At 38.6% G+C, this 14,030-nt stretch overlaps 1 protein-coding gene and 1 non-coding gene across 2 annotated transcripts in view; one reads left to right on the top strand and one right to left on the bottom strand.

Moving 5' to 3' along the window:
• BARD1 (BRCA1 associated RING domain 1) overlaps nucleotides 1–13,462 on the top strand; it is a 44,306-nt gene extending 30,844 nt beyond the window's left edge. The window contains exons 9-11 of the mRNA XM_035332213.1: nucleotides 622–714; nucleotides 11,191–11,288; nucleotides 11,949–13,462. Of these exons, the coding sequence (XP_035188104.1) occupies nucleotides 622–714; nucleotides 11,191–11,288; nucleotides 11,949–12,278 (521 nt within the window). The 3' untranslated portion in view covers nucleotides 12,279–13,462. The remainder of the gene's footprint in view (nucleotides 1–621; nucleotides 715–11,190; nucleotides 11,289–11,948) is intronic.
• On the bottom strand, nucleotides 982–1,064 carry TRNAL-CAG. The gene has a single exon. It is a non-coding gene; the product is annotated as a tRNA-Leu (tRNA).
• Nucleotides 13,463–14,030: the final 568 nt, after the last annotated feature.

Genomic DNA, 14,030 nt, shown 5'->3' with positions numbered 1-14,030 from the left:
ATCTTCTAGAAGCCTTATGTAAATGGTGCCTTTTGACAGTGTATCACTGACAGTTGACAACTTCCTGCTTATGTGCTACCTTCCTTCAGATTTTGGTGTTATTAAGATGATGAAGCTGAATTACTGGTTTCACTTTTTCTTTTTTGGGGTATTAATCCTTTCTGTTAAGTTTTCTTTGGAGCGATGCTTCTGTTTGTGAAGGAAATGCTGAGGTAATTTTTCCCCTGCATCCCTTCACACCCTGAATACCGCTCTGGAGTTGAGTTGCGTTCTGTTAGCTTTGTGTTAAAGCAGTGAGATCCCACAGTAAGATCCTTGTCAATCAGATAATTTTAAAAGGATTGATGAAAATACCCCATAAACCTGAGCCTCCTTTGAAGATTTAAGTGTTAGCTTAGAGCCATAAAAATGTGACTTCCCTTTTGCACAGCAAGAACATGTTGAAACCCACAAAACCTGTAATAGCACTTCTACGTATTTGTAGCTTAGTCTCAAAAATCACAACCACTCTTCCCAGTACAAATAAATTCTAGCTTATTCTGAAATAGTAATTAATTGCTTTTCAGACATGGTTCTGATATTTATGTGCTTTTATTTCTTCTGATGTAATCTTTTTCCTAGTAACTCATCTTGTTATCCCTGACGTTCCAATGCCAAGCACCGTCAAATGTATGATGGCTGTTCTGACTGGATGTTGGGTCCTCAAGTTTGAATGTAAGTATTAAATATATAGAATTCATTTTTTTTAAAAAAGGAATGGTGGATGGACTTGTAAATAAAATCATTTTCCAACAACTTCCTTAATAGCACCAAATGCCACACAGAGATAACATCATGCTGACCCATAACAGAATCACAGGATGGTTGAGGTTGGAAGGGGCCCCTAGAGGTCATCTGGTCCAATGCCCTGCTCAAGCAGGGCCCCCTGCAAGCAGCTTGCCTGGGCCTGTGTCCCAGTGGATTTTGAAAAGAACAGCTCCTTGTCAGAAGTGGGATTCGAACCCACGCCTCCAGAGGAGACTGCGACCTGAACGCAGCGCCTTAGACCGCTCGGCCATCCTGACGGTGCTTGTCCAAGCTCGTCTGAAAAAAAGTGTGAGGTTTTAGGGTTTTAAGCTCCTGAATGAGGAGATTTTTTTTAAAATTCAATTACTCCTTCCTTGGTAAGCGTGTGCATTGCAGGGCTGCATAAATGAATTGTTCATACCCAAAGCAGCACTGGGGAATGAACTTGTTCAGTGCTACCTTAAGGGTGATTTTGAAGATCCTGGAGAAATACCCTGAAGGAGGAGGGAAGGAATTTATCCAATTCCTGTATTTCTTATGAGCAGCTTCTATTGAAATTGATAGGAAATTTTTGCTTGCTTCAGATAAATGATCAAAGCCTGTAGGCAAAACCTTACCTTCCTATTTATATAGAAGCTGAGATCTTTTGAGAGTTAGAATTTATAACCAAAGGATGCAGCCAGCTGATTTCAGCCCCTCTTTGTACTTTCCGTGTTGGTTGAGAAAGTTACCAGGCTTCATGCAACTGCAGGTAGGAACTACCAGGTATAACTGTCTTGCTCATTCATCTAACAGCACACACAAATCACATTACTTTTTTTTTTTTTGTTCCTCTACATACGAGCTGTGCAGACAAATGTTATTCCACTATGACAGTAACCTCCAAGGAAAGATGTTTTGCATAGTATCCCCGTAGCATGCAAGTAGTTGTCTTTGTGTTGTCTGTCAAGTAATCCATCATTAGTTTTTATAGAGCGTGCGCTTTGCTATATGGCTGTGCTGTGGAGTTAGACCTTGAGTTCTGGTTCTTATAATTTCTAATGTACTTGTTAGTATCTGCTTTCAGTGGAGTTGTAAAAGCCATCTTCTTCCCCTTGACCTTCGTGGCTAAGTCCTTTTAGCTAATAACCACACTACAAATGAGTTAATTATCCATGGAAAACTCATAGACAAATTTCATTCCAGTTTTTTACTGTGTGACTAAACAGAGTGTAAGGATTCTTTAACGGTCTGAATTTTCCACATTCACTAATGTTTTCGCAAGCACTTCTTAATGCTTCAAAAGGTGCAGAGTAGCCTTTCAAATAAGGCACATCATCAGACTCTGAACATTGGACTTTTTTTAGTGTTCATTTGGCTGCCTGATAGATTTGTGCCATGATTTTTAAAGGGTCTGCTGAATCTCGGTACTCTCAGATGTTTTCTGCAATGCCTACAGTAGCTTCTGTTTGTAGCCTTAAGCATTTGCAAAAGGAAAACAGTGTTGTTTTTTTACTGTGACTTTTGCAAATAGCAGTAACTTCTTGAATATCTAGCACGGAGAAATGCTATTTATGCTTAAGCAGATGGGTTTAATAGCCTCCAGATGCTCTGCTGATAGCAAAGGGGTGATAGTTTCCTGCTTGGAGGTAGGAATGCAGCAGGAAACTCAAAGGCCTAGAGGCAATTTTTGGGTTGGGTAACTGGGAAGGTGTTCAGGTGATCTGGAATAATATCCTGTTTAAGACTGAAAAACTTTTCTGTGGTGAATCACTTAGATGCAGGTTGTTGGCTTCACTTGATTGGGGATGTCTGCATACCTGCACTGTATGCATTAAGGTTGTTTTCCTTTAGTTTATCTTCTTGCTAGTCAGTTGCTTGGAAAACTAACGTTGCTGGTAAAGGTATGGAGCTTTTTTCAGCTTCGTAGTAGGGAGATTAAATTAATGAGACCTGAGTTTTAATCTTGGTGGAAGAACATTATTTTTAGAAGTACGATTGGAAAAAAAAAAAAAAAAAAGATTAGAGTGGGGGTTATTCAGGGAATATTTTCATATTTTTTGTTTGCAGCTGAATTTTGTTTTGTGGTGTTAAAGTACTGATTAGTACAATCCTGACTGCTAATGCTCCCAGCTTAGTAAGCAACATACTACTTAAAAGCGAGTGATTCTCCTCCCTAGTGGGAAGTGTTAGTAATAACTCATGGGGTCTGATGCAGCTAAGTGCCTATAATTAACAGCACTACTCCATCTGTTCCCACCAGCCTGTTATTAGTCTTCTTCAGAGTCATTACAAGTTAAAGATTGTTATAACAAATAATGGGACTCCTGCTGATGGAACATTTGTCTAAGGAAAGGAGGTCTTTGCTTTTCTTCTTCATAACTTCCTCTGTTTATCATAGCTTTTTGATTTCTGTTTGGTTAACTCTCCTTACAAGCGATGCAAATAAACTTCCAAAAGTGTATGTGTACTGTGGCTTACTACTTTCATAGCCACTGCAAATAAATTGGAGGTGTTCCTTATATTTTGGTGTTCCAAACTGCACACTTAGAGTAAATTCTAAATTCGTGTTCAAAAACTACATTGAATTATTTGAAAAACAAAGCTCAGTGTAGCCCTTAATGAAATGCTGACTATCATGACAGTGAGTGAGGGTTGTTTTTTTTACCAGAAGGTAAGCCGTTTAACTGTTATTTCTAAAGTTACATTTATAGCCTGCTCATTATTATTCCACTTTTTAAAAAATGTTGCATGCTTACAAAAAAAAAAAAGTATATTTTTTATGTTAACTCTTTCATGATAGCAAAAAGCAGTCTCCTTCATTTGCTTGAATCTGTCTGTATAATTGTATGGTGCTTCTGTTTGCATGTCTGTACACTGATAGAACATCCTCTAGCGTCACTGGGGAAGTAATATGGATTTTTCCACCGGAGTTTGAGCAAAGCATAAAGCTTTTAAGAATTAGAGAGGTGGGATTTAAAATGCATATATCTTGAGTTTGAGGCTTCCCTTTTGTCTTCAGGTGGAAGTTTTAAGATGAAAGGATGCCATTGCTATGCAATTTTAGAAGAAAAATTTCTCCTTACCAGTTGCAGTTCGATATTTTCCATACATAATACACTGTCAGCAATATATCCGCTTTCAGAACAGCACAGAATTCAATTCAGACACTGTTGTCACTGTGCTCCTTGCCCTTGGCCATATTTTTCATTGGTTTCATTATTTTATTGCCCTCATTATTTCTGGGACTGTAATAGGGCACGAAGTAGCATATCATTATCCCTCTGCAAGTAGCCTGAGACAAAGATTCAAGTATTATTTTATTTCCTCTGTGCTTTTTGTAGATCATAGAACAATGTAATTAAAACCAGCAGAAATCTTTAATAGCTTTTCAGCTGTTCTTTTTTTCTTAAGCTCTGATTGTTATCTGTTAAAGCAGGGAATGAAAAACTGCCTCGGTAATAACACTCACTGAAACAAACTTGTGTCAGTCTTTGCAGCAGATTCTGGGAGAATTCAAATTATCTGCTGACTCCTTCATCTGTTTTACTTACCTGGAACAGCATCAATGATTCAGCTCTGATCACTTACAAGAATGTAAAAAATCCTGTGTTTCCTGTAAGGACTTGGAACAACTGGGAGTTGGCTGGAGGAGCCAGGGGACTGCATGACTGACATTTAAAGCAAAAGCATCTTCCTGAATTTCTTGAAGTGTCCTTGTTAGACAAGGGAAGTGCAAAGCTTGTTTGAGCTCTTAGGCTCAGTTGTCTGTTTTACACACGTAAATATCTTTTAGATACAGATGTTATCTAAGACAAAGCTCTTTCTCCTTAAAGCAGCCAAAAATTTTTGACCACTGGAGTTTACTGCTGCAGAAAGATCTAATGTGCATATGTGTGTTCTTGTGTTGGGTGTGCAGCAGCGAGGGAAGTTTCATGTCAATAGGGTCTAAATTTCTCCACTCCTACAGTGGATGGCACCTTTTGGCAGGTAGGGAAGCAGTTTTGTGTCAAAGTCTGCACAAATTTGGACTGTGCAGCTGCTGGGATTCCCAGAGGAGAAGATGGGGGTGCGAATGTCTGGAATGTGGTGTTGGCCTTTGTCTGCATGGCTGGGGAGTAGGCAAGATGCAGAGTGAGGATGAGCACTGCCAGTGAAATTTAACCTAACCTCTGCACCTCAGGTACAGCTAGCTCCAGTTACTTTGTTTGGTCTAGAAAACAGCCATGGGAAATGATGGTTTCTTAAAGAAGACGGGATATTTGTGGGGTTTTTGTTTTTTAAATGAAGAGATTATTTACATATTACATGCTCCTGACTTCTGGGAATCAATGTTTAAGGACTTGCTAAGCATCTGCTCCATCATCTTTAATAAATATCATCTGGATTAATTTGTTAACTCCTGTTCTTAAGGAAGTTCATCGTAGTCTCTGCAGCATCTTGTAGCAGTTCCATCTTTAAGAAAAATGGACTGTTTCACAAAGTGAAATCTCTACCCTGCTCCTGAAAATCTGTAGTTTTAAAGTTACTTTATAGATTGATAAGAGAAGATACAAAATTATTTTCTGTGCTTTGGCAGATAGCAGTAATGTTCTTGAGGAAAGCAAATTGAAGATAGCTGTGCAAAATTCCTCTAAGACTTTGTCTCAGTCCAGTTTTCTTCCTTTCCTAGTAAAATAATCTCATGAAACTTTACTCAATCTGCATACAAGTCTTAAAACCCAGTGCCGAGTGAGCTGAGGAAATTTCAGTTGCGGTCTCTACCAGATCTTGGATGTGTAGTATTTTATCTTTGTTGCTCTCATATCTTTCTAAATTGCTTTTAGGTGTTCTGAAAGATTTTTGTGGCTAACCCCTGCTCTTTGTTTTATTAATGCAAATCCAGCAAAACTCCACTGAGGCTAATTGAGTTACTGAGAGCTACCCCTGGGCATCTGTGGGTGATTATAACATGTTCTTGGCATCCAGTTTGTCTTGTACTTCACCCTGTTTAAATTGTTCTTGCTGATGCAGTTAGTTTCATTATAAACCTATAAGACTTGGATGAACAAGGATTATAGGGCTCTGATCATAAATTTTGCAAATAATGTTTTCTTTATTTCCAGTACTAGAAGCTACAGTTGTATCAAAGGTCAATTAGTGATGCCGTTAGAGTGGGCTCCCTTTTAACCTGCTTGCTCCTTACATGCTGGAAGGTGAGGAGGTTGGGGCAGATGTTCAGTGAAGTAATAAGGATCAGTATAAGTAGTGATGCTTTACTGTTCTTGCTAATGAGGGGAAAAAAAAAAGGCAGCATTCTTGCTAAATGTGGTGGCATCAAGCTAAAATGCAGTGGTATTAAACTAAAACCTTCTTTTTTCAATATTTTCTAGAGACCTTTAATGCAGGTTCTTTTTGCTAGACTTTGGTGCAACTGATCTTATTTATATCTACAAATTGCAAGTGTGAAATTAGCTACTTAAGAGGCTCTTAACTTCAAATATTCCATATTTCTAGCAAAGAACCTTACGTGACCCTTCTGCATATGTGACCTTGCCTCCCAGCATCATCTTCTGTCAGGCAGGCAGCAAGCTTTATCCGTGAGTGCTTGCACACTTGCGATGGGCGTCACAAACCAGCTCTGATCCACGTGAAATGGAAGAAAGCCACTTGTCTCGGTAGCTGAGAACTGATCCAACTACTGTGATTAAACTAGAGGGCCATTAAAGAACAGTTGCGGTAATCACCCTCTTCTCTTTAGGGAAGAGAACATGCTAAATGAATAAACTCTATCACTCTCAAACCTGGTAAGTTCAGAGCTCTTATTGGCAGTAGTATCAAGGAATAAACAGAATTGTTGAGATTCTGACTAAAAAAAGTGATCTCATTCTCTCTTGTAACAACCTGGATTCCTAGCCAGGTTTGTCTGGAAAGAATGCCCAGACTGTGAATCTGGGAAAGAAAATAATGCAGCTTTGGTCTCTACCCCCTCCTAAAATGATGGGTGTCATCTCAAAAGTAAGTTTTCTTTCCCCTCTGTTTTTAGAAAGCTTCTTTAAATAAGTTCTTGTCCTTCCAAGACTTAAAATCCTGTTCTGATTATTTTACATAAGTAAATAAGATATCCACGTCAATTTTAGAAGGGAGGTGGCATACTGATGGTGTCCTACTTGCTCATACAGTCACTCATACATATGAGCTTTAAAATTAATAAGATCTACTTAGGAAAAAGACCTGGGCTTTATTGAGTCAACTCGGTTTAGAAGTTGTCATAGAAGATCAAGTCCCTAGCTGTATTAAAAAACAAATAAATAAAATTTTAAACAACTGAAAGGCCTACAATGTGCTCTAATCTATTTGCATTTGTACTCTTAACTGCGAAATTGAGGTTTTCCAGCACAAGGTTGTCTTGTGGTCATACCACCCCTTAGAAGACAGAGCTTGCACATGCCTGCTGCTTCCAACAGGCACCATACCACACCGAAGGTAACGATGCTGTTTGAGAACCTCACTGAGATCCACTTGGAGTCACTGCATCTGCAAATGGTAATGCAAAAGTAGTAAGCTAGAAGCAAGTGACTTGACACTAGATTTTGTGTGCAGAGGGAGAAAAATGAAACAAGTGGAGAAGGGGCATATAAGAATATAGACAAATGTGCAATGAAGCACATTGTGAAGATAGAAACACAACTTTAGCACTGCCTTTTTGTCTCAAATATGAGATGGATATTTCACTTTTTTGCTGATTTTTTTCTTTAACTATTATGGTATGCGAATGATTGCACAAAATCTCTTTCTAGTATGCAGGGGTTGCTGAAGAGAGATGACCAAATTAGGATCAAGTCAGTCTGAACAAAGTCTGCAGTTAAAGGACATGGTGGTATCTACTACTTAATCATTTTTACCTCCTCCTCCTTTTTAGGAAACCTTCCCCCATGGACAGATATTCCGTAATTGTTCACCTTAGGGTTGTAAGCACCTCCCTCTAACATCAGTTTCTAACTATATCAATTTTCTGGATGTATTCCTAGACCATGATTCTGATGACACAACATGCAATTTGTCTCGTTTTCTTGTTCTTAATGCTCTCCTTCCACTGTAATCTTGAGTGGTTTTGTGTCTGTCCGAACAGTATTCTTGCTACCTGTGGTGGTTTTACCGTGCTAGGCAGTTGAACACCACAACCGCTCTCTCACTCCCCCTCCTCAGATGAGGAGGGGAAGAAGTAAAGGAAAGAACAACTCACGGGTTGAGATAAGGATGATTTAATTAAAGAGAATATATATATATATATATATATTATTAAGGAAATATTATTATTAATTAAACAATTCAACTAAAGGGAAAAAATGGAAAGGGGAAGAGGGAGGGGGCAAGGGAATAACAAAACAAAACAAGTAAAGGCTATGTGGAAGTGCAGAGGAAAGAAATTACTCTCTACTTCCCACAAATGAGCGATGCTTGACCACGTCCTTGAAGCAGGGCCTCAACGCACGTAGCCGGTGTTTGGGAGGAGGACAGACGTTTTCGCAACGAGAGCCCACCCCTCCCCTCTTCTTCCTTTTTCCACCTTTTATTGCTGAGTGTGACATCATATGGTATGGAATATCCCTTTGGTTGGTTTAGGTCAGCTGCCCTGCTGATGTTTCTTTCTCACTTTTTTGCCCACCCCCTAGGAGGGTCAGAGAGAGTCCTGATGCTGTGCTAGCACTTCTCAGCAGCAGACACATCACTGGTGTGATACCACTGCTGTTCTAGCTCCAAGTGCAGAGCGCAGCACTGTATGGGCTGCTGCAGGGAAAGTTAACATCCCAGCCAGACCCAGCACACTACCGATTAACAGCGCTGTTGACAGTAAGAAGACTGTATGTTGAAACCTGAAGCATCGTGTCTCCTGAGCTTGAGGATTCCAAAGCCTCTTTGCTACCTGCACACAGGCAGTGTTAGATAACTTCTTGAAATGTCCCGGAGCACAATGCTTCACAAAAAAACATTTGTTCTTATTTGTTAAGTGTGGCAAGACCCATGAGTCAGAGCAAGTTCTGCTTCTACATCTTGCAGGAAAAAATACGTTCTGGAGTTAAAAATGCACTGTTTTTCAATCACTAGGAAACATATGGAGAGTTTGTTGTTCCACAAAGGAGTGTAGGCCTAACAGTGTTGCCTCTTAACATATTAATGTTTTTTTTTTTTAAAAAAAAGGGCAATAGGGCAATACACCTGGGCGCTAGGAACGTATGTTCAGGGCTTTTTACTCTGTCTGGAATACATAACTTCTGTGCCACCAATCTGTTCAGACACGGATCTCTTATTCTAGCCTGCTAAGAAAAGTTAATGAGGATACTGATGATGCAAATACTGGCTAGACAAGTGGTGTGTTTCCATATTTCTAGTTTTTCAAGGAAACAAATATTTGTGATTCTTATGGATACAGTGAAGGACAACGTATCTAGTTGAGTCTTGCTGTCTTGGCAGATTTTTGTTACAAGTAACAAGAAACTTTAAGACCTACAAATTACTTGGAGAAACTGGCATGAAATGGGTGAACATATGTATGCAAAACAGACTTGGTCTGTTTTCTCTGAAAATAGACATTCCACTAACATTAAAGTCACTTCCATGAGTGTTTTGTTTTGTTTTGTTTTTTTAGGAAAGTAGCAGTACAAAACAACATCCTAGTATTCCGTATTCGTTCAACCTTTTATTATTTCCATATCAAATTTGCTCCATTTACTGATGCTGGCACTGGATGCTCAATTTGTGATGTACTCATCATATAAAAACTTCAGCTCTGTAGTGAATATACTTGAAATTGAGCTTTTGATGGGAGATTGAAATAACTCATGTCCTTAATGAGTGGACAGTTCTGCTATTAAGTCTAGCTGAGATGACTTTTTACTTTACTGTGAGTGACGCCCATTAACACCTGCATTTTCCTGTAGGAAAGAACAGCTTTATAAAGTTGAGGCAAATTGAGAGAAGAAGTCCTGTTGAGTAGTGCCTATTAAATAAAATATTGGTATAGCCTTCGGATTTTTCTTGAGTTATGAGTACTTCAAAATAGTTTATCACTATGCATTGTTCTTGCCAATAATAAACATGTCCTATATGTTACTTTTCCAGAAAACACGTTACCAGCTTCCTCTTCTAATATGAGTTCATAGTAATGCTCCTTGAAAAATTAACAAGTACAACTGATTAACCTGGTACATTTTCTATGAGGGAAAATGCGTATGTATAGTCATGGTATCCAGCCAGTTGTGGTTTTCTATATAGGTTTCTCTTTTTTCATCTAAGTAAATTGAAGGACTTCTAGTAACTAAAACATGGATTCCTATTACATTTTGTGAACTTGTGTAAACTGGTGGTAAATCACTGGTGGTTAGCTTTCAGGATCTCTCTAGGTTAAGATTAAATATTGGTACTTATTGCCATGGTGTTCAAGTACCTTTATCAGCAATGCTTCTCTTCATAGTCTTGGATTTTCTTCCTTTCTAGGATCAACACCCCTGTTTTACTTTTTTTTGTTCAGCTGGTTGTATTATTTTAGATACAGTGGTTCTCATATTTACACAGCAGAAATAAGTTGCCTAAACAAGAAACACTGTGGGAGGAGTGAGGTTCTACTAGAAAAGCTGCAACCTTAACAACACCGTAATCCTCATGGAATGGTTTGCAAAGTTTCTTTCTTGGGTAATTTTTATTAATGAGTACATTGTCTGTGCAGGCAAAACATTTCATCCTTGAATCGGTGACCACAGCAATTCCTCTTTCCAAAGTCAGGTCAGGTAGTACGTTCCACTAATGTTAGCAGTACATTAGCATCAGCACATTCTGGATTGGAAAAAATAACTAGCCTTAAAACAAGGTAAAACCACATTGACTCTAAAAGACAATCTCATTAGGCAGCAGTGGTAACAAAAATGATTGCCACTGTTAAAACCCCAGCCTAAATCTCCACTTTCTGCTGATCTTGAAGACTTTGAGATTCAGTCTGATTTATTTGAGGCCATAGCTGCTCAGAAACAGCTTCGTACTTGCTTTGTAATTGCTCTTTATCAGGCAATTGCTTCCGTTTCATAACCGCGGACTTGGTTCTACATGCTGGCTTTAAGCTTCCAAATGATTAGCAATTTGACATCTGACATTAAGTGGCTGACCTTTAGTAGTGGTTAAGAGGAACCGCTAATAATTCCTTGTGTTTACAACACTGATTTTAGTGTGATGCTGCTTCTCTCCATCCGACCTACATCTTTACAACCACTATTGTAAATTCTTTTCCAGTTTAAAATGAAATCACTAACGTGTACAGGATGCGATGCTATATGGATGCAGGGACTTCTGAGTCCCTGAAATGAAATGTCAAGCCTCTCTTAAAACATGGAACCTCTGTCTAAAAACAATGGTGAGAGTTAACTAATGCTTTCCTCCTTGTGGTTTCTGTAGGGGTACAAGCCTGTCTGCAAAGTACAGTCCGAGAACAAGAAGAGAAGTATGAAATCCAAGGTGGCCCACAAAGAGGCCGGCTCAACAGAGAACAGCTGGTGGGTTTTATTGCTTGAGACAGATTGTCTGAATGACCTCTGGTTCACACATTTTTGCCCTTTGCCACATGGGCAGATGCAATAGATGTAAAATTTTAATGTGGCCTTGTACAGAAATTTGATGATGCACAAGGTGATTGAAAGAACTGCGAACATCCATAAAGCAGTCATTTTTCTCGATGTTGCCATAACCTTGTTGGAGGGAACAGTTTATGGAAGAAGCTGCATGGGACAGCAAGTAATGCTGCTTTGGACCTCTCTGATCAGCTTTAGAACATAGTTGAAATCATCTGAAAGTTGAAAGGGGAAAAAAAAAATGTTTGAATTGCATCGTATTTCTATATGGGAATATTTTATATTTAATTTCTGGATTACCCTGGGGGAGTTCATTATGTGTTTGAAATATTAGCTGTGAATAGTCCTGGCTCATAGTTGAAGACCCTGTTGTGCTGGAAAATAATCAAACATAAGCAAGAATTCCCAGTGTAAGCAAACTTTGCTCAATTGTATACTTATATGAGGACTTTACGTGTTAAGTTACGGTTCTAGCTTCTGGTGTCGATTATTTTCAAATATAGTTTTCGTTCAATTTTGCCTTTTTCCTGTGTGCTCAGTTGGGTGTTCCTGTGTTTATACTTTCTCTTTTTTTCCTTCCCTTAGCTGCCGAAGTTGTTTGATGGATGCTACTTCTATTTTCTGGGATCTTTCAGTAGTCACCAGAAGAGTGATCTTGTGGAGTTGGTCAAAGCAGCAGGAGGCCAAATTCTGGTTAGGCAGCCAAAACCAGACAGTGATGTGACGCAGATGATCAACACGGTGGCGTACCATGCAGAATCGACCTCTGACCAGCGATTTTGTACTCAGTATATCATCTATGATGTGTCTTCTAAATTCAAGCCGGAGAAAATTCGTCAGGGCAAAGTCTGGATGGCCCCCTCCAGCTGGATTATAGACTGTGTAATGTCATTTCAGCTGCTGCCTGTAAAGTGAACGTCCCCATCTCATGAGCAAGATTTAAAAAAAAAAAAAAAAAAAAAGGGGAAAAAAAAAAAAGTTGACTTCTGAGCAGTTGGGAAACTGATAAATACTGGTCTGAAGCTATGATTTATATTTTGCACTTGGAATACAGGAGAGCTTTGAGCATGTAAATGAGTTGCTAAGTTCACTGTGATGTGCTGGAATAAATGACCTTATGATGGAGGAGGGAGGTAAAGATGCTGCATTGAAAAATGTGCCTTGGATTATTTAGTAAGCTTTATTTTTGCATTTAACTTCAGTGTAATTATCAGTGGTATTTTGTAACTAAGATTTTGGAAAATTAAGCCTTTTGCATTCTTGACGTAAATCAGACCTTCATAGGTGATAGAGCATAACCCCATTTCTTTTGTGTTTAATATCTTTTGACAAGGATCTACTACTGTATGTGTCAAGATTTCCCAGCCAGGCCACAATGTGTATTTAAAAAGGTTTTTTTTTTCATTTTAACCTAGTCATTTGTCAGTATAGACACCTCTTCTCTCAAATGACACATGATGTTCCTTATAACTTATTCCAACTGAATGTTGTAGGAAATTCTTGGCATAGGGTAAGCCTTGTGGAAATTAAAGTAGAACTAATGGCCTGAATTCATTTGAACAGAAACATTTTTGAAAATGCATCTTTAAATATTTTAATCTAAAATTCTTTATTTGTAGCAAGAGTAATGCTTTATTTGCTTCCATCCATCTTCTGCCTGTAAATGTGTAATTTAAATTCAACGCTATTTTCTGGAGGATCTTAAGAGTCAGAACGCTTAGTAAATTATAATCAAAAATATTCCTGTAAGCATAGATTGCTATCATGGTTACATGAAAAAATTAATGATCACAAAACAATTATGCCTTGCTTTGCACAATTGTACTTAAACTTGGCTGCATTGGAGCAGTACTTGATTCTTGCATATTTGTTACAGTTTTAAATTCTTTCCTCAACTTGATCATAAGTTATTGTCAATCTTGCTGCCTCTCTCTGTGCTCTTCTGTCACGTAATGCCTTACACCTCGTGTGTTCCCTTAGTTTGTGAATTCATAACTTAAAGACTGTGTCTTGCCATAATATACAATGGAAATGATGGTTGTGGGATAAAATGAGGTTTGGGTTTTTATTGCTTGTAATAAAACTTACACTGTCAGTCACTTTGGAGTGTCTTATTGCATGAGCTTAGCTGTGGAATAAGTACATAGTATGTCTGTATCTCAACAGGTAAATGGGAATGGAAGTACTTCTCTGTGCACCTGATAAGCTGTGAAGATGGCATATCCCATCTAGAGTAGCTCTGTAGCGTAAGAGTTTTGTGTAACCATCGTGCTTGGAGATCCCATGCCCATTTTACATGTCCTCTGTAGTACTGTTAGAAACAGACACTTCACAGATAATAGGTGTACTTTTCAATAGCAGCTACTAGAACCCAGTAGCTGGAGTGTCTTGATCTATCACTTATGCTAGACTGAATCGTTGCTCTTCACTAAATGCAGTTCTCCAGTACTTGCGGGTCTGGGTGAGCAAGCAGAAATGTACGGCTCATTAATAAATGGAGTAACACGTAGGATGAATGTGTTTGGGGTTTTTGCGCACATAAACACTGGAAGCAAATAAGGCACTGAGTCAATACCGTGTGGACTTGGTCATTTATTTTAACAATTGTAGCACATTTTAACTTGATGTTTCATAGCACATCAATATACCTAATGGGGTATTCTTTGC

This window comes from Oxyura jamaicensis, chromosome 7, assembly GCF_011077185.1.
Source record: "Oxyura jamaicensis isolate SHBP4307 breed ruddy duck chromosome 7, BPBGC_Ojam_1.0, whole genome shotgun sequence".
NCBI lineage: Eukaryota > Metazoa > Chordata > Aves > Anseriformes > Anatidae > Oxyura > Oxyura jamaicensis.
This window is presented reverse-complemented; position numbering and strand designations above follow the sequence as displayed.